A 20,536-nucleotide genomic window follows, 5' to 3' on the forward strand; every position below is an offset into this window, starting at 1 on the left:
CCTTCTTATTTATTAAAAAAATTTTTTTAAAGGTTTTTTATTTATATATTGGACAGAGAGAGAGATCACAAGTAGGCAGAGCAGCAGGCAGAGAGAGAGAAGGAAGCAGATTCCCCGCTGAGCAGAGAGCTGGATGTGCCGCTGGATCCCAGGACCCTGAGATCATGACCTGAGCTGAAGGCAGAGGCTTAACCCACTGAGCCACTCAGTCACCTCTATTTTAAAGATTTTGTTTACTTATTTGACAGAGAGACAGTGAGAGAGGAAATACAAGCAGGAGAAGTGGAAGAGGGAGAAGCAGGCTTTCCACTGAGCAGGGACTTGGATTGATATAGGTGTTGGTCTCAGGACCCTGGGATCATGACGTGAGCCACAGGCATACGCTTAACGGACTGAGCCACCCGGGTACCCCTTTGCTATATTTTTACTTAGCTTTCTTGTCTTTCCCTCTAAAAGTAAGCTTTACAGGGGCTCAAAATTTTAAATGTTTATTTACTGCTGAATTTCTATGTCTTAGAACTGTGTTTGGCATATAGGAAATTCTTAGTATTTGTTGAATGGATGAGTGAATGAGGGAAGACTTTTTTTTTCTTTTTCAAAGATTTATCATTTGCCAGAGAGGGTGTGTGAGTTGGGTGGGGAAGGGGCAGAGGGAAGAAATCTCAGATCCCAAGCAGTTTCCCTGCTGGGCAGGGAGCCCCAAGCATAGCTTGATCTCATGACCCTGAGATCAAGACCTGAGCTGAAATCAAGAATTGGACTCTTAATTGACTCAGCCACCCAGATGCTCTGAGGGAAGACTTTTTGATGACATAATCAGCTTGGACAAGAAAAGTGGGGAGTTATAATGGGAAAGTTCCCAGAGAAAAAAAATTTCCAGAGGAAAATAAAGGTGAAGTCCCTAAGCTTAGGGGAAAGCATAGACTAATGACTAAAGTGTGTAGTCCATATTCTCAGATGAGGCTAGAGAGTTGAATGATGGCTAGATAATGCCAGACCTTGTCAAAAATTTTGTATGTAATTTTGAGTATAATAGGAATCCATTAAAGGGTTTAAGTGTTTAATACTTCAAAGTTCAGGGGTTGCCTGTAGCTCAGTCAGTTACACGTCAGCCTTTGGTTCAGGTCAGGATCTCAGGGTTTTGGGATCAAGCCCCACATTGGGCTGCTTACTCAGTGAGAAGTCTGCTTCTCCCTGTCCCTCTGCTCTTTCCTCCACTTGTCTCCCTGGCTTTCTCTCTGTGTGTCAAATAAATAAAGTTAAAAAAAAAAAAACAAAACTTCAGAGTTCATTTTTTTTTTCAGAGTTCATTTTTTAAGTATAAGAATACTCTACTGTATAACCACAGTACAACTTTCAAAATCAGGAAGTTAACATTTATTTAATATTACCATTTAATCCATTAAACACATTCAGATTTTGCCAGTTCCCCTGATAATGCTGTTGGACAGAGTCATGTACAGATTAGGGATCTAATCCAGGATTCTGCATTGCATTTGGTTGGCTCTTTTTTTGTCCTTCGGTCTGGAATAGTTCTTTTGTTTCTCCTTGTTTTTCACAACCTTGACATTTTTTATTTATTTATTTATTTATTTATTTTTAAAAGATTTTATTTATTTATTTGACAGATCACAAGCAGGAAGAGAGAGGCGGAAGCAGGCTCCCCACTGAGCAGAGAGCTGGATGCGGGGCTGGATCCCAGGACTCTGGGATCATGACCTGAGCGGAAGGCAGAGGCTTTAACCCACTGAGCCACCCAGGCACCCCCAACCTTGACATTTTTAAAGGGTATTGGCTAGTTTCTTCATAGACTGTCCCTCAGTTAGGGTTTGTCTTATATTTTCTTGTGATTTATGCATTTTTGGCCCCCCCCCAACCAGCGTGTCAGGAAGAACTTGAAGTTGATTTGTCCTGGGCTGTTAATGTTTAACTTTTATTACTTCGTAGATGACGTCTGCTAGTTTTCTTGACCTGACAGTTAATGAGTATGTTGAACTAATTAATTAGTAAGTACTTTGTAGGGAGATACTTTGAATCTTTATAATACCCTGTTTCCATCAAACTTTTTTGTGTTAGCACCCATTGATGTATCTTACCTGAATAGATATTATACTCAGAAAGGTGTCAAATGCTTTTTCTAACTCTTTCTTATATTCTCGTGTTGTTAGTTGGCATTGTACAGTAAGGTGGTGCTTTCTCTGTTTACCTATTTATTTGTTTTATTTGCTTCAGATTGGCGTTCTTACTTTTCCTCAGTGGATTGTGATTTGTTATTTTGTTTGAAACTTTTTGAACTTCGCTAGCAGGAGCCCCTTAAAAGCTAGTTCTTGTGTCTTTGACATGTTCTCATTTTTTGAGTACTTTTTTTTTTTTTTTTAGATTTTATTTATTTATTTGACAGAGAGGTCACAAGTGGGGGGGGGGTGGGGGGGTGGGGGAAGCAGGCTCCCTGCTGAGCAGAGAGCCTGATGCGGGGCTCGATCCCGGAACTCTAAGATCGTGACCTGAGCTGAAGGCAGAGTCTTAACCCACTGAGCCACCCAGGTGCACCGCATGAGTACTTCTTTGACTGTCTGACATAGCAGGATGTTTTAGGCTTGAATCTTGAATTTTCTTGGTCTCAGCCATGGAGTCTGCCATTTCTGGGAGTGTTGGCTTCTAAAGCAGAGCATTACTCATGGGGGCTCTGGGTATGCTTATTGCTACTGAGGTGTTACTGCTTCTAGGCGCTCTCGGTATGTACACTTAGGAAATCACTCACACACATTTATACCTGTTTTTGTATTTCTCCACTATATTAAAAAATAAGTTAATACTGATACCTCCAGTTCCAAGCAGAAGCCACAGAATTTATTCTAGCCATCTTTCTTCCTGTATTTGTAACTCCTTTGTCTGATTGTTTAGAAGCTTAGCCTACATTATCTTCAGTGTATTTACTTAAATGCTTAATACTTCCTGTTTGTAATCAAACTCAGGGCTGTGTCAGAGAAAATATTTGGTCTCAGATGTATTGCCTCTCTCCCTGAAAAATTTGCCTCAGAAACAGTGACTGGAATGATAACCCTGATGAAGGAGGGTGGAGGGAGGAGATAATAAGGGAAGGAGGAAAGATTACGGCCAGTTAGAAGGCTTGGACTTGGATACTCCCAACCCTGCTTGCTAGCTCAAACGTCAGCCTGGTAAGGGAGAAGAATGCTTTGTGTTTGATGATTGTTCTGGTTGCTGTGTGGAGAATAGGTTGAAAAGAATGAGGAAGGGGCATCTGGGTGACTCAGTTGTGTAAGTGTCTGCCTTGGGCTTAGATCATGATCCTGGGGTCTTGGGATCAAGCCCTGATTGGGCTCCCTGGTCAGCGGGGAGTCTGCTTCTCTCTTTCCCTCTGCTCCTTGACTGCCCCCCACCCCAGAGAGAGTGTACATGTGTACATGCACATGCACACGTTTTCTCTCTCTCTCTCTCAAATAAATAAAATCTTAAAAAAAGAGAAAGGACTCAAGGAGACAGGGAGGTTGGCTAGGTGATTTTTTCATTAGTCTAAAGGGAGGGTAGAAATTTTTTTTTTTTAAAGATTTTATTTACTTATTTATTTGACAGGGGGAGAGAGAGAGAGAGAGAGAGACAGACAGACATGAGAGGGAACACAAACAGGGGGAGTGGGGGAGGGAGAAGCAGGCTTCCCACCGAGCAGGGAACCTGATGTGGGGCTTGATCCCAAGACCTTGGGATCATGACCTGAGCGGAAGGCAGATGCTTAACAGCCTAGCCACCCAGGAGCCCTAGATGTTTTTTTTGTTTTTGTTTTCTTTTTTTGTTTAAAGATTTTATTTATTTGAGAGAGACTAACAGAGTGAGTGTGAGCAGGGGGAGGGGCAAAAGGAAAGGGAGAAGCAGACTCCCTATTGAACATGGAGCCCTGTGGGGCTCCATCCTAGGACCCTGAGATCATGACCTGAGCTGAAGGCAGACACCTAACTGACTGAGCCATCCAGACATCCCATTAAATTTTAATTCCAGTATAGTTAACATAGTGTTAGTTTCAAGGGTACAGTATAGTGATTCAGCATTTCTGTAGATTACTCAGTGCTCATCAAGGTAAGTGTAGTCTTAATGGGGAAAAACTTAGAGTATTTTTCCTCTAAGGTCAGGAATATGACAAGGACGGCCACTCTGACCACGTTTATTCAGCATAGTACAGGGAGTCCTAGCCACAGCAGTCTACAACAAAAGGATATAGGCATCCAAATTAGTAAGTAAGAAGTAACATGATACCATATATAGAAAACCTGGAAGACTCCATCAAAAAACTGTTCAGAGGGGCGCCTGGGTGGCTCAGCGGGTTAAGCCTCTGCCTTCGGCTCAGGTCATGGTCTCAGGGTCCTGGGATCGAGCCACATCGGGCTCTCTGCTCAGCAGGGAGCCTGCTTCTCCCTCTCTCTCTGCCTGCCTCTCTGCCTACTTGTGATCTCTCTCTCTCTGTCAAATAAATAAATAAAATCTTAAAAAAAAAACTGTTTAGAACTGATAAATTCAGTAAAGTCACAGGATACAAAATTAGTGTACAGAAATCTGTTGCATTTTTATGCACCAATATTGAGCACAGGCAGCAGGAAGAGAAATTAAGAAAACAATCCCATTTACATTTGCACCAAAAATAATAATATACCTAGGAATAAACCTAACCAAATAGGTGCAAGCCCTGTAGTGAGAAAACTAATGAAAGAAATTGAAGATGACACAAAGAAATGGGAACAAAATTCCATGTTCACGGATTGGAAGAACAAATATTGTTAAAATGTCTATACTACCCAAAGCAATCCACTCATTTATTGTAATACCTACCAAAATACTAACAGCAGTTTTCACAGAACTAGAACAATCTCTCTCTTTTTTCCCCAAAGATTTTTATTTGAGAGAGAGAGAGAGTGTGCGCACACGTGCACCCGTGAGCATGATAGGGGAGAGGTCAGAGGGAGAAGCAGACTCCCCATCGAGCAGGGAACCCAAAGTGGAACTTGATGCCAAGACTCTAGGATCACGACCTGAGCCGAAGGCAGTTGCCCAACCAACTGAGCCACCCAGGCGCCTCTAGAACAAACAATAATTTGTGTGGTACTGCTAAAGTCTACAAATAGCTAAAGCAATCTGGAAAAAGCAAAGCTGCAAGCATCACAATTCTGGACTTAAATTATATTATAAAGGTGTAATAATCAAAACAGTATGGTACTGGCACAAAAAAGATACATAGATCAATAGAACAGAATAGAAAATCCAGAAATGAACCCACAGTTTTATGGTCAATTCCTCTTCGACAAAGCAGGAAAGAATATCCAGTGGGAAAAAGTCTCTTCAACAAATGGTGTTGGGAAAACTGGACCACTTTCTTACACCATACACAAAAATAAAATGGATTAATTGGGGGTGCCTGAGTGGCGAAGTTGGTTGAGCATCTGACTCTTGGTTTCAGTTTGGTGGTGATCTTGGGGTTTTGTGGTAGAGCCTTGTGTTGGGCTCTGTGCTCAGCTTGGAGTCTACTTGGGATTCTCTCTTCCCCTGCCCCTCCCCTGCACATGTGGGCGCTGTCTCTCTCTAAAAAGGATAAATAAATCTTAAAAAAAAAAAATAGATTAAGGACCTAAGTGTGGATGTGAAACCAAAAAATTCTGGAAGAGAGCACAGGCAGTAACTTTTCTGACATTAGCCATAGAAACTTTTTGTAGATGTGTCTCCTGAGGCAAGGGAAGCAAATGCAGAAATAAATGATTGGGACTACATCAGAATAAAACATTCTGCACAGTGAAGGAAACAGTCAATAAAACTAAACAATAATCAATGGAATGGGAGAAGATACTTGCAGATGGCATATCCAGTGAAGGGTTAGTATGCAAAATGTATAAAGAATTTTTAAAATCTTAACACCCCAAAAACAGTCCAGTTAAAAAATGGCAGAGGATGTGGTGGCCAACAAGCATGTGAAGAGATACTCAGCATCACACATCATCAAGGAAATATAAATCAAAACTATGAGTGCTGCCTGGGTGTTTCTGTCGGTTAAACATCCCACTCTTGATTTTGGCTCAGGTCATGATCTTGGGGTCCTGGGATCAAGCACTGCGATTGGCTCCCTGCTTAGTGGGAAGTTTGCTTTTCTCCTTCTCCCTCTGACCCTCCCCCTGCTTGTGCTTGTACATGTGCTCGCTCTCTCTCTCAAATCATCTTTTTTTTTTCTTCTTTTAAAGATTTTTTTATTTATTTGACAGAGAGAGAGATAATGAGAAAGGGGGTAGTGGGAGAGGGAGAAGCAGGCCCCTTGCCGAGCAGGGAGTCTGATGTAGGGCTTGATCACAGGACCCTGGGATCATGATCTGAGCCAAAGGTGGACACCTAATGACCGAGCCACTCAGGTGCCCCTCAAACAATAAATCTTTAAAAAGAAAAACTATCATGAGATACCAACTCACACCTGTTAGAATGGCTAAAATAAGAAACACAAGAAACAGGTGTTGGTGAGGAGGAAGAGGAATCCTTGTATACTCTTGGTGCAAACTGGTACAGCCACTGTGGAAGACAGGGTGGAGGTTCCTCAAAAAATTAAAAATAGGGGTGCCTGGGTGACTCAGTAGGTTAAGCTCTCCACTCTTGGTTTCGGCTTAAGTCGTGATCTCAGGGTCATGAGATCAAGACTCTTATTGGGCTCTGTACTGGGCATGGAGCCTACTTAAAATTCCCTCACTCCCCCTCTACTTTTTCCCCCTCACTAAAAAAAAAAAAAAATTAAGAATAGATCTGTCATATGATGCGGTAATTCCACTACTGAGTATTTACCCAAAGAATCTGAAAACATTAATTTGAGTAGATATATGCACTCCTATGTTTATTTAAACATTATGCAAAATAGCCAAATTATGGAAGCAGCCCAACTGATCAGTGATAGATGATGGATAAAGAAGATAATGGTGTGTATGCACACACACACAGGAATATTGCTCAGCCATAAAAAAGAATGAGATCTTGCCTTTTGCAACAACATGGATGTAGAGAGTATAATAGTAAGCAAAATAAGTCAGACAAACGCAAATACCATGAGATTTCACTTGTATGTGGAATTTGAGAAACATTAAATGAACAAAGAAAAAAACAAACAAAAAAGCAGACTCTTAACTATAGACAACAATTCCGTACATCAGCCTGTGTTCATCACAAGTGTACTCCTTAATCCCCATCACCTTTGTGACCTGTCCCCCACTATCCTCCACTAAGAAAGTGATCCAGTTTCGTTCTTTTTGCATAGTTTGCAAAACCGTTCAGTTTTCCCAACATCAGTTGTTGAAGAAATTGTCTTTTTTCTTTCTTTCTTTTTTTTTTAAAGAATTTATTTATTTGAGATAGAAAGCAATTAAGAGTGAGTACGAGTAGGGGGAGGGGCAGACGGAGAGGGAGGAACAGGGAGCCTGATGCAGGGCAGATCCCAACACCCCAGGATCATACCTGAGCCAAAGGCAGACACTTGACTGACTGAGCCACCCAGGTATCCCAGAAATTGTCTTTTTTCCATTGGATATTCTTACCTCCATTGTTGAAGGTTAACTGACCAATATAATCATGGGATTATTTCTGGGGAGGGTAGAAGCTTTGGTGAACTGTTGTGACAGTGGTGGAGAGGGACAGAAGTGGATATAACCAAAGCATATCTGAAAGTTAGTAAACCTGTTTTTAAATAGCAGTTTACTAACAAGTTAGCCACGTGGGTGGCTCAGTTGGGCATCTGACTGTTAATTTGGCTTGGGTCATGATGTCAGGGTCACAGAATCAGGCCCATCTTTGGGTTCTGGGCTCAGTGAGGAGTCTGCTTCCCCTGCCCTGCCCCCCTGCTCACATGCACTCTCTGGAATAAATAAATACAAGACCAGTGCTCTAACCCCTGAGCTCTGGAGCCTGGAATAAATAAATAAATGTTTAAAAAAATATATCATTTTGCCAGATAATTTACCCAATGGATATAAATAGTTACCTTAATAAGAAATAGTATTTTAAGAAATACAGTGGTCTTGGGCAGATGTTAGTTTGCTTTTAGTCATTAATACTTAAGTATTTTTCTTTGGTGGTGAGTATGTGTCTTTTGTACAGTTTTTTTTATTGCATGCATTTTAGATTCTGTTTATGCATTGAAAGGTTGTGTTTTTTAACTTAAAAATGACTAAATTTGATTTGTGGGCCACTCAAAGCATGAATAAGTTTTGTGTACTCTTAAACCAGTTATATATACATAAATGTATATAATATTTAGCTCTGGTAATTATAAATTTTCTTGTTTTTTAGGTATTATGATCAGATTTGTTCCATTGAACCCAAATTCCCATTCTCTGAAAATCAAGTAAGTCATTAATTTTAATTTGTTTTAAAGTTGTATAATGTAGACTTTTCTCCCACACATGGTATCACTTTACTATTTTTATGTTTTTATGATACCTTTTGGTACAAATTAGAAGCTTATAAGCCCATCTCATAAAAATTGGATGTCTTTTTGAAGAATGTCTTGGAATTCTGTTGCTGTCTATGCTTAGTTACTTCTGGGTTTATGTGGAACATTGGGCTGCATTTTTTCCCCCCTACATTTTATATCAGTATGATCTGTTGACTGATTAACATAATCTGTGAGGTCCTTTCCTTTGGCTTTTACAGAATTAAGAAGGAAACTATAATTGAGGAAGTATTAGTCTCAGTTTATGTGTTTTAAAATTTGACACATATAGTTGCTTATGAAGTTGCAAGTGCTGGTATGATTAGGTGTTACACTATAAGAATGTCTGCTTTCTCTTAAAGACTAGATATTGGAAATGCTGAGAGACTTGTTAAATGAGATTTTAGTTTGTGTGACATTTCTAAGTTTTAAAATAATGTAGTTTATGAACAATACTTTAATCTTGTACTGATGTTTTATAGGTGACATAATATGTTGAAATTTGCTTTAAAATACTCAAGGAAAGAAGTGTATGTTTAGGGGTTGGAGGTGGGGCAGGGAAAGTAGGGGTACGTGAACCAAGGACAAATGGCTAAAACTGGTGATGGCTATGTGGGGTTCATTATGTTATTCTCTCTGGTTTTGTATATATAGAAAATTTCTCTTAATTCTGAGTTGCAAAATTTTTGTATGGGATTCCAATACATGATTTAAAAGAAAGATGGTAAGTTCTTTTTAAACTTTATGTATGGAATATTTTAGAAGCAGGGTGAGATGTAGGTTTTTTTTTTTTTCTTTAGATTTTATTTATTTATTTGACAGACAGAGATCACAAGTAGGCAGAGAGGCAGGCAGAGAGAGAGGAGAAAGCAGGTTCCCTGCTGAGCAGAGAGCCCGATGCGGGGCTCGATCCCAGGACCCTGAGATCATGACCTGAGCTGAAGGCAGAGGCTTTAACCCACTGAGCCACCCAGGCGCCCCTGTAGTTTTTTTTTTTTTTTTATTAAGTGAACTTTTTATTTATGTATTGCATACATATGTGTCATGTGTATAGCTTGAAAAATTTTTTTTTTTTAAAGATTTTATTTATTTCACTGAGAGACACACAGTGAAAGAGGGAACACAAGCAGGGGGAGTGGGAGAGGGAGAAGCAGGCTTCCCTTCCACTGAGCAGGGAGCCTGATGTGGGGGCTCCATCCCAGGACCCTGGGATAATGACCTGAGCCAAAGGCAGCCACTTAAGGACTGAGCCACCCAGGCGTCCCTATAACTTGAATCTTTACAAAGTGAATATACATATGAACACAACCCAAATCAAAAAATAACATATTATCTCATCTCATTACCCCAATAGTAACTCCTCTCCTACTTTGTCATCATAGAATCGTTTTTAATTTTATTTTCTTGGAAACCTATATAGTACTTTGTTGCCTTTGCTTCTCTTGGCTTATTTGACAGTTATTTAAGTGCCTGTTCTATTCAAGCCATTCTGTGTTGTAAAGATGAGTAAGATAGTGTTTTCTGGAGAGGATAATATATGTATAATTACTGAGGCAGAATGACCATTGGAAATATCTTAGTGCCAGTATTTTACTTTAAAAAAAGAAAATTTTATGGTCCAGGAAAAGGGAAGGGAGTTAGTTGACTAGAGAGGATAATGTTTTGACAAGCTTTGGTCCTTTTCCTCATTGTGGATTTTCCTTCAAAAGAGACCTAATATTTTATAAGATCCAAGAAAGTAGGATAATTTTCTGTTTTCTCTCTTTCTATCAAGATCTGCTTGACATTTACCTGGAAGGATGCTTTTGATAAAGGTTCACTTTTTGGAGGATCTGTAAAATTGGGTATGTAATTATTTTAATAAAAATGATAAGAAACTAGGTCTAAACACTTTGTATTATTTTAGGTTTTTAAAATTGCTCTCCTAACAACTCTTTGTAAATAATAAAAACTTTTACATTTTATTTTCTTTTTAACTTCAAATTTTAATGTAATTTCCAAATATTTATAGAGAGCCTATACCTTGCCAGGCACTGTCCTAGTTATAAAAATGTATTTAATCTTACTAGGATGACAGCTGATCATTCTAAAATACAGTGGATAGTATATGAGTATATGAACTAAGTTGTGGGAGCAAAAATGAAGAAGACATGAATTCTGCTTGTTGAAAGAAAGCAGTGTTCAAATTAGGCTGTGAAGGGTGAATTTGGTTTTCTCACCTAAAATATAACGTTACCAAAATATATACGTTGAACATTAGAACAAAAGGTCATTTTTTTGATAAGTGGGGAATAAATAGTACTGTGAAATACTATTTATCTCATTGGGTTCTTGCATGGATTAAATGAGTGAATATATGTGAAGTCGTTAAAAGAGTATGCAATAAATATTAGCTGCAATGAACAATAGTAATATGTTTTGTTATAAATGATTACATGTAATGTATTATTTATATTATGTATGCATTATAGAGTATATGTTACATATAATAACATACAGTAGAAATTATATGTAATACATATTAATATAATTATTGTTAAGGCTTGAAACCATAGGTTGAATTGAGGATTATGGAGGGCGAAGACATTGGAAAGTAGATTATAAACAGTTGAAAATATACTCTGAATTTGTATTCTTCTCTCTTACATATTAATAACTAACATTTATTGAGTATTTATTACACCTAGGCCCTGTGCAGGGGCTTCACACATACTATCTTACTGAATTCCCCAGAAGCCCAATGAAGAAAGGCACTGTTTTTTTTTTTTTTTCAAAAAACATTTTTTTTAAAACACATAATGTATTTGTTTCAGAGGTACAAGTATGTGATTCATTAGTTTTACATAGTTCACAGTTCTTACCGTAGCACATACCCTCCCCAATGTCCATCACCTAGCCACCCCGTCCCTCCCACCCCCCTCCGCCCCAGCAGCCTTCAGTTTGTTTCCTGAGGGTCTCTTATGGTTTGTCTTCCTCTCTGGTTTCATCTTGTTTCATTTAAGAAAGGCACTATTATTACTAGTTGGACACACTGGTTTAGAAAGATTAAGTGACTTTCTGAGGTTATAAGGCAAGGATTTAATGAAGTGGGATGTGATTCCTGAAAGTCTAACTCTAGAGACTAAAGGAGATATGATAGATCAGTGAAGAGACTGGTGAAGGTTGGTGAGATTAGACAGGGTGGTATATGTGGGTCAGAAGAGGAGGAGTGGGTGTGAGTGACATTTCAGAGTTGAAACTAACTGGATATGCTGACTATTTCTCAGAAAAGAGTAGTAGTTGAGGGTTGACTCTCAGATTTATAACTTGGTTTGACTTGTTGGATATTTATTCCTTAAGATAGGTAAGTTGAGTTTGACTATTCTGTGTTACGTCTGGGTAGACATTTTTCTTTGGCATTTGGGAACTGGATTTAAAACTCAGAAGTGGTAGAGACATTGAATTGAAAACAGTTATCATTAAATGATAAATCTGTCTCTTCTGGTAGTGTGTAGATTGGGAAAAGTGTGAAAGAGGTAGGGATTATAACATTTAAGGATAACAGGGGAAGAGGTTCCTGGGAATGAGGATGAGACAAAGCCTTCAAATCTCAGAGGAACAAGGGGAAAATAGAGACATGGAATTGAGTGCCAGGAGAATTTCACAGGTCGTGTCCAGTAGTTTCTGAGCCTGGCTACAATAGAGTTACCTGGGGAAAATGTGAAAGGTACAGATGTAAAGATATAGAATGCCAGATGTGATAGGGTAGGAGGAATTTTCAGGGTGGGCCACTGAAATTAGTATCTTTGAAGATACTTCCAGGTAACTCTAATATTCATTCAGGTTGGAATGTCACTGACAGAGTGGTTGTGGCAGAGGTTAAGTCATGGAAAGTTGTGGAGAAGTTGCTGGGTTCGGCAATGAAAGAAGTTTCTCTGAGGGGATGCTGAAGAAGCCAGATTGCATCCGGTTGAAGTGTGGACCAGAAGTGAGGAAATGAAAACAGCAAATATGAATTGCTTATTTCAGAAAATTTGCAGTAATGATTTAAGGACAAGGGAGCATTATGCTGAGAGGGAGACCAGGTCAAGAAAAAGGATTTTTAATGCCAAATTGATAGGCTGAAAAGGAGTTGATGGTGAGATAGATTAAGTGACGAACCAAGTTGCTGGAAGAAGTGGGAAGCAAAAAGCTTAGCGTAAATAAAGCAGGAGGTAGTTCATGAAGGCACGTCCAGTAGCAAATACTGGGAATTAGGTGTCCTTCAGTAATGTCTTGCTTAAATAAAGCATAGCCTACCCACTCATTAGAATATTGTGTAATTTTAGGATGCTAAGAATAAGAGTGCAAGTATATTTTTGTTCACATGTAAAGCTTTATTCTATTTCTCAGTGCATATCAAAGTTACGTTTATACTATGTTAGTCTGTTAAGTATGCAATAGGATTATATCTGAAAAACAGTGTATATAACTTAATTTAAAACTTTGTTGCTAAAAAATGTTAATCATCACCTGAGCTTTCAGTGACTTGTAATCACTGATCACAGATCACCCTAATAAATATAATTATAATCATGGTGAAAAAATTTGAAATATTGTGAGAATTATCAAAATGTGACACAGAGCTACAAAACGAGCAAATGCTGTTGGAAAAATGGCAGTGATAGACTTGCTTGATGCCACTAACTAACTCTCAGTTTGTAGAAAGAAATGCAGTTATCTGCAAAGCCCAATAAAGTGAAGCACGATAAAATGAGGTATGCCTGTAAGTTTGTCTTTTTGTGATCTGCGTATTTCACTTAATGTTCTCAAGGTTCACCCACTATGTAGCATGTGATGGCATTTCCTTCATTTTTAAGGCTGAATGATACTCCATTGTCTGTACATACCACATTTTGTTTATCTGTTTGTCCATCAGTGGACACTTCAGGTTTCTTCTACCTTTTGATTATGATCATGGGTGTATAAATATCTTTTTGTGACTGCTCTCAGTTCTTTGGGCATATACCCAGAAGTGGAATTTTTGGATCATATGGGAATTTTATTTCTAACGTTTTGAGGAACTGCCATATTGTTTTCCATAAGCAGCTGCAGTGTTTTACATTCCCACCAGTAGTGCACAGCAGTTCCAATTTTTCCGTATGTCTGCCAACAATTGTTATTTTTTATTGTTGCTGTTCTTGATAGTAGCTATCCCAGTGGATGTGAAGTGTGTAGTTTCTTGAGCAGAATTGTATTTTAACCACATTATCTGCTAGCCTTCTGAGAGATGTATTGGCATAAGGGAGTGAGGCTTGGAGGTGCTTGAATTGGGTTAGGTTTGTGGTAGTGAAGAACTGGCTTGAATGCGGTGAGAAGATACAATTTTGAGAGCGGTGAAGAGAAAATGGAAATAATTTACTTGGATTTAAGTGAGAAATGACTTCATTTGGAACCTCACAACATTTTGGACATAAAGGGAAGGAAACAATAATTCATTGATCTTTTGAATTTTAGATGATAGGAATATTGCTGTGGAAATAAATGCCTGGCAGGACAGCATTAGAAATATGGGCACTATTTTGGGTGAGAAAAAAGGTTTGGAAACTTGTTTTTGTGAGAGTCAATCTCTGAAACATTCATTTTTTTTTAGAAAAATAAATGAAAAATTTTTCCTTCTTAATTTTTTGCAGCTCTTGCAAGCTTAGGATATGAAAAGAGCTGTGTGTTGTTCAACTGTGCAGCCCTAGCTAGCCAGATTGCAGTGGAACAGAACCTGGATAATGATGAAGGATTGAAAATTGCTGCTAAGCATTATCAGGTATGCAGAAAAGTAACCATATAATGGTTAACGCTCTGTTGTATTAAATTGGAAATAATCTGTATTGAGGTTTATAGATGTTTCTTTATACTTTTCTTGAAAAGTAATGTACTTTTTAATGAGTTACTGAATACTTTTGAATTTTGATAAACGTCATACCTATAGACCAGCTCTGTTTTCTTCACCATTGTATACCCAGCACCTAGCACAGTGCCTGGCACATAAGAAAGGCTCAATAAATGTTGGGAGAACAAATGATTGAATGTTTTAGGTGAAGTTCTTGGTAAATCCCTTTCAAATAATTGATCTCATTTAAAAATTTTGTACAGTTGAACCTTGAAAGCATGGGGATTGGGGTACTGACCCCCTGCACAGTCAAAAAATACACTGTAATAACTTTTGACTCCCCTAGACCATAGCTACTCATAGCCTACTGTTGACCAGAAGCCTTACCCATAAAATGAACAATTAACACACATTTTGTATGTTACATGTATTTTATATTGTACTCTTAAAGTAAGCTAGAGAAAAGAAAGCGTTATTAAGAACTTCATAAGAGAGAGGTGTCTGGGTGGCTCAGTGGGTTGAAGCCTCTGCCTTCAGCTCAGGTCATGATCCCAGGGTTCTGGGATTGAGCCCCGCGCCTGGCTTTCTGCTCAGCAGGGAGCCTGCTTCCCCCTCTCTCTCTCTGCCTGCCTCTCTGCCTACTTGTGATCTCTGTCTGTCAAATAAATAAATAAAATCTTTAAAACAAACAAAACAAAAACACATTACTTAAATCCAAATTAAAAAAAAAAACTACATAAGAGAAAATATATTTATAGTACCATAGTACCGTATAGTACCATACTGTATTTATTGAAAAAAAAAAATCCTTGCATATGTGCACCTGTGTAGTTCAGACCTCTATTGTTCAAGGGTCAGATGTACATTATTTTAATATATTTTTTTCTTAGAGTGAGACACATATAAAATTTCACCATTGTCAAAAAAGTTAAGACCTAAGAAAATTTTAACTCTGAGAAACAAAGAGGTCATATTTAAATGTGGTCAGATATGTAATGTTCTTAAGTTGGCTAAATTTAGATTTTAGATATTATCATTTACTAATATGGCATATTTGTGTCAGTGTATTAACTTTTATTTTTGTTTTTATTTAAAGAACAAATTGCTGCTGAGTGATATCATGTATAATTACATTCTCATGTTTTATATTATGATGTTATTTACAAAGTGTACTCATGTACATTATTTTACTCTCATATAAGCCTTGTAATGCATGTTACATAATGTCATTCTCATATGCAAGGAGACTAAAAGGTCAGAGTGTTAATAACTGGTCCACTGGGGTTTCAGGTGTTCTGATTCCAAATTTTATGGAATTCCAAACGGTGCTTCTAGTGTCTTCTTTGGCTCTGGAATTTGCTTGTCCTAGAGGTTGGGTCTGATTTTTTTCCTGATATTTAAGTTTATGAGTGAGGTGAGGAATGCTCTTTTAAAAGTGAGAGGGGGGTGCCTAGGTGGCTCAGTTGTTGGGTGTCTGTCTTTGGCTTGAGTCATGGTCCCAGGGTCCTGGGATCGAGCCCCACCTCAGGCTCCCTGCTCTGAGGAGGCTTCCTTCATCCTCTCCCACTCCCCCTGCTTGTGTTCCCTCTCTCACTGTGTCTCTCTCTGCTAAATAAATAAATAAAATCTTAAAAAAATAAAAAAGTGAGAGGAAAGTACATTTTAAGCAAACAAGGTGCTCTAAATTATGGCTTGCCCTGTAGTTTTGAATGGGCATGGATGACAAATATGATGCGCATCCCTTTTCTTTTTGAGGCTATAGAGGGCCAATAATTTAAAATGTGAAAATGGGGGCGCCTGGGTGGCTCAGTGGGTTAAAGCCTCTGCCTTTGGCTCGGGTCATGATCCCAGGGTTCTGGGATAGAGCCCCGCATTAGGCTCTCTGCTCGGCGGAGGGCCTGCTTCCTCCTCTCTCTGCCTGCCTCTCTGCCTACTTGTGATCTCTCTCTGTCAAATGAATAAATAAAATCTTTAAAAAAATAAAACATGAAAATGAAGTAAACTTAATTATTTACTTTTCTATTAACTGTAACTCAGTTAATTGGCATGTGATATCTTAGAGGGCGTTCTTCCTATCCAAGTACTAACCAGGCCCGACCCTGCTTGGCTTCCGAGATCAGACGAGATCGGGCGCGTTCAGGGTGGTATGGCCGTAGACTTAGAGGGCATTCTTAATTACTGAGAATATTACATCCTGTGAGTCACTTCTGTGATTCACAGTAGGTCACCTAGTGTGATGGAAAGGGAGGGGTGACATTGGTAAGAAGACCTAGATCCTAAGTGGGTCTATGCTGTTTGCCACCAAGAAGCTGTGTGCACTTGGTTGTGTTCTTTAATAACCTCTGTGGGCCTTCATTTCCAGGATTGGTGAGAGAGACTGGATTCTTTGTTGTTCTAGTCTGTGATTCTCTTAGTTTGTTGAGCAAGGTCAGGTCATAGCCTCTTGCACATGCTCTAGTTTTATACTTCTGACTGCAGAAAACATGATTTTCACTTTCAGTACAGTTAACCTTGAATTATCTCTGCAGAGCATCTCTCTATAATCCACAGCACCTTTAATTACTTACTTACTTAATTCATTTTTAAAGATTTCATTTATTTGAGAGAGAGAATGATAGAGCATGAGCAGGGTGGAGGGGCAGAGGGAGAGGGAGAACCAGACTCCCTGCTGAGCAGGGAGCCTGACACTACTGATGTGGTGGACTCAATCCCAGGACCCTGGGATCATGACCTGAGCCAAAGGCAGGTGCTTAGCCAACTGAGCCACCCAGGCGCCCCCCACAACACCTTTTAAACCCAGACTGATGTTTTTCTTTTTCCCAGGATCATTTGTTTCATAAAAGCAGTTATTTTTTGTGTTAACTTCAGCAAAATATAATCAGGAATAAAAAATCTGATGGGGAACATTTCACCAGGGACCTTTGAAAGCCAAATAGAAATCATTAACAGTGGCTAATAATGCTGTTCTTCAGAGGAGTAGGCACCTGTACTATTTGAGGTTTTCCCTAAGTATGGCATGTTTAATTACTTGACAGATGGATTTGTTTGGGATCAAAGTAAAATCATTTTAGTACTAAATGCATTTTAATAATGTTTTATCCCTGCCTCTATTCTTATGTTAGTCTTGAGGAAGTATATCTAAAAATAAGTTTAACCAATTTGTCCTCTAAAGTTACTGTTTTTTTTGCTGCAGTGTACTTTTAATCTTTGTTAAATCTTTTGCATTGTTGTCTGTAGGTCAGTTGTTTTTAGATTTGTAACAAGATAAAAATTTTAAAATAGTATCTGTTCAACTAAATTAACATTTGAAATGATTTGTGTGTAATAGTAGAAAATTAAGTGTTGGCTGGGTTTCTGTAGATTTCAAAGAAATTCTTTTTTTCCTCCCTGTAGTTTGCTAGTGGTGCCTTTTTACATATTAAAGAGACAGTTTTATCTGCCTTAAATCGAGAGCCTACTGTGGACATATCTCCAGATACTGTTGGGACCCTCAGTCTTATTATGTTGGCACAGGCCCAAGAAGTATTTTTTTTAAAAGCCACAAGAGGTAATTTTAATTTTTCCTCCATTTTGTTGCATGTGAAAAGAAGTGACAAGCTTTTAAAATAGGAAGGTGATTAGAATATAATATGCTCAGTGTAGAGCTTTCCTCTTTGAACTTATTAACACATGGGTTATTGAAAATTTTCAACTTTCTTTTTCTGAAATTAAAGTGGTACAAATGAACATTTATGAATGTAGGCTGTGTTTGAAGCATTTTATGAAGTAGATAGCTATTATCTTAAAATACTAAACTCTAGAATAGTATTTGTGTAGGTTTGTAGTGGGTCAAAAATTCATTCATTCAGCATATATTTATTGGGTACCTACTGTGTGCCAGTCACTGCTCTAGGCTCTAGATAGAGGTTGCAAATAAGCAAGATTCTTACTTTCAGGAAGCTTACATTTTTAGTGTGGGAAAGATGATAAGCAAGAAATTAAGTAGCCAAGGTGATTTTAAAGGGAGATAATTGGTATAAAGAAAATAAAATAGATAATGTGATAATGCCTGGTGGCCTGGCTCTGGGTGAGGATACTGGGGGAGTCATGGTAATTTTGATTGATTAGTCAAGAAGAGTTTCTTTGAAGAGATCTACTCTAAACTAGATGTAATTAATAAGAAGGAGCATCTAGACAGAGTCCCTGGTCCTGTGAATGAGGAAATAAAAACAATTCTTAGGAGGCGTGTAAGTTAGTATGAGAGATTGGGATATGGTCTGATTGTGGAAGTGCATAGTAATTGAAAATAAGAGAGCAGTCATCTTATGGAAGCAATATGAACTGGAATAGTTTTTATCTTATAAAATAACAGCAGATAGTAAGATATTTAGATAGTAAGATAGTAAGATAGTAAGCAGATAGAATTCATATATAATAAAATTTACCCTTTTAAAGTTTACAGTTGATTGTTTTTTAGTATATTCAGAGTTTTGAAACCACCAGCACTATCTCTTATTTTCAAATATTATTGTCACCCCAGAAAGAAACTCCAAACCCCCTCCCCATTCTCCTTTTTTCCCAGCCCGTGGCAACCACTAATCTATTTTCTGACTCTGGATTTGCCTATAAAGTGGTTAAATTTTATGTGGAAGAATTGATTTCATCAGTAAGGACTTTTTTTAGACAAATATACAAACTTGTGATCTTGGTGTTTATATTGTTACCATGATTATTTTATATTTATTTTAATTATAATGGTCAATTTAATATTTTATTCCAGATAAAATGAAAGATGCCATCATAGCTAAATTGGCTAATCAGGCTGCAGATTACTTTGGTGATGCTTTTAAACAGTGTCAGTACAAAGATACTCTCCCCAAGGTCAGTTATTGTTTTTGTAAACACTTGGTTATTTTGCATGTGGAAATAACTTGGATGTTTTTGTATGTAAGACGGTGCATTGAAAATTATGTTTTATAAAGAAACTTGAAATTTTAGGAGAGGCATTTGGAGAATATATTTGTAGAAATTATTTAGGATGCATGGAAAATTCTTTTATATTTAGGGTATGCCTTTGTCTCTACTCTTAACTAAATTTGTTTTTCCAAGCTAAAACTCTTTCTGGAAATTTTTGAACTTCTCCAGTAATTTTACCACATGAAGATTTGTGTAGTTCTGGTTCATTGGTGATTTGGTATAAGCATGAATACTTGAGCATGTTGATTAGTCACTCTTTTAATTTTTGTCCTGTTTTCTTAAAGATGAGTCTTAAGGCACAAAAACAGACATAAAGACAAAAGCAAAAGAAACAAATTCATCTAATATTTTGATTAGAAGTAAGTTTTGCCAACAGGGATAGAAAATTGGGCTGCTGTTGGACAGCTAAGGAAAACAACCATCTTAAACCACACATCACAGGGAGTATTAATTGTTTTAATGTAAACTTTTCTGAAGTGGCATTTGAAAAGACTAGTCAGTGATGATCATTTGTAAATGACAAAGCAGATGATTAGACTAACGAGTGAACTCAGAATGGTTAAAAAAAGGAATTAACAGATTGTGTGAAATGTGTTTCAGCTACTCTTTCAGAAATGTTCAGGTAATTGGTTTTATCTGTATCTGCATATGGTTTTTGTTATATGATTTTTTGTAGGAGAATTTATTGATTTATGTCATTCAGGAATCTGTTAAATTATGAAATTGCAGACAATTTTGTAGTGAAGTAAAAAAGCAAATAAATACCTCAACAGCACAAATTAGAGAATTAGGAATTCATGTGAAGGAATTCCTGGAGATTTAAAATACACCAAGAGATCAGTAGAAATTTGCCCAGGACTCTTGGATGTTAATACTGTTACTCCTGAAAAGAGCCTTGGGATCTTCTCTCACCTTTTTTTCATCTGAAAGACCTCATGTTCAGCTGCACAGTGTACCGTTACATCCTGTTGGGCCATTAGTTCAGTCGTGTCACGGAGAGAAGAATGTCACCTTCAAAGACTTGGAAACTACCTCTGCAGCATTCCTGGTATTCCTTGAAAATCTCCTGTTTAAATAGCAAGTTGCTCCAGCCTTACCTTGAGACCTGGCATGAGTACAGCTTGAGATTCAGATGTCCTTTTTGCCTTTTTACTAATAAAGCTCATAAGGTATTTTCATATTCTAGTTATAAAACTGGAATATCTGCAAGTAGTGATCCAGGAAGCTAGCAGATTATTCACTGGGAGACAGGAAAGCATACCAGGTAGTACTTGAGT

General features: G+C 37.9%; 1 protein-coding gene across 2 annotated transcripts in view; it reads left to right on the top strand.

Annotated features, from left to right (window-relative positions):
- LOC111159033 (programmed cell death 6 interacting protein) overlaps positions 1–20,536 on the top strand; it is a 78,089-nt gene that overhangs the window by 13,875 nt on the left and 43,678 nt on the right. For both annotated transcript variants that reach the window (XM_022521390.1, XM_022521389.1), the window contains exons 2-6: positions 8,317–8,371; positions 10,233–10,302; positions 14,110–14,237; positions 17,697–17,850; positions 19,063–19,163. In XM_022521390.1, the coding sequence (XP_022377098.1) occupies positions 8,317–8,371; positions 10,233–10,302; positions 14,110–14,237; positions 17,697–17,850; positions 19,063–19,163 (508 nt within the window). The remainder of the gene's footprint in view (positions 1–8,316; positions 8,372–10,232; positions 10,303–14,109; positions 14,238–17,696; positions 17,851–19,062; positions 19,164–20,536) is intronic.

This window comes from Enhydra lutris, unplaced genomic scaffold, assembly GCF_002288905.1.
Source record: "Enhydra lutris kenyoni isolate GAN:26980312 unplaced genomic scaffold, ASM228890v2 scaffoldscaffold66, whole genome shotgun sequence".
In the NCBI taxonomy this organism is placed as follows: domain Eukaryota; kingdom Metazoa; phylum Chordata; class Mammalia; order Carnivora; family Mustelidae; genus Enhydra; species Enhydra lutris.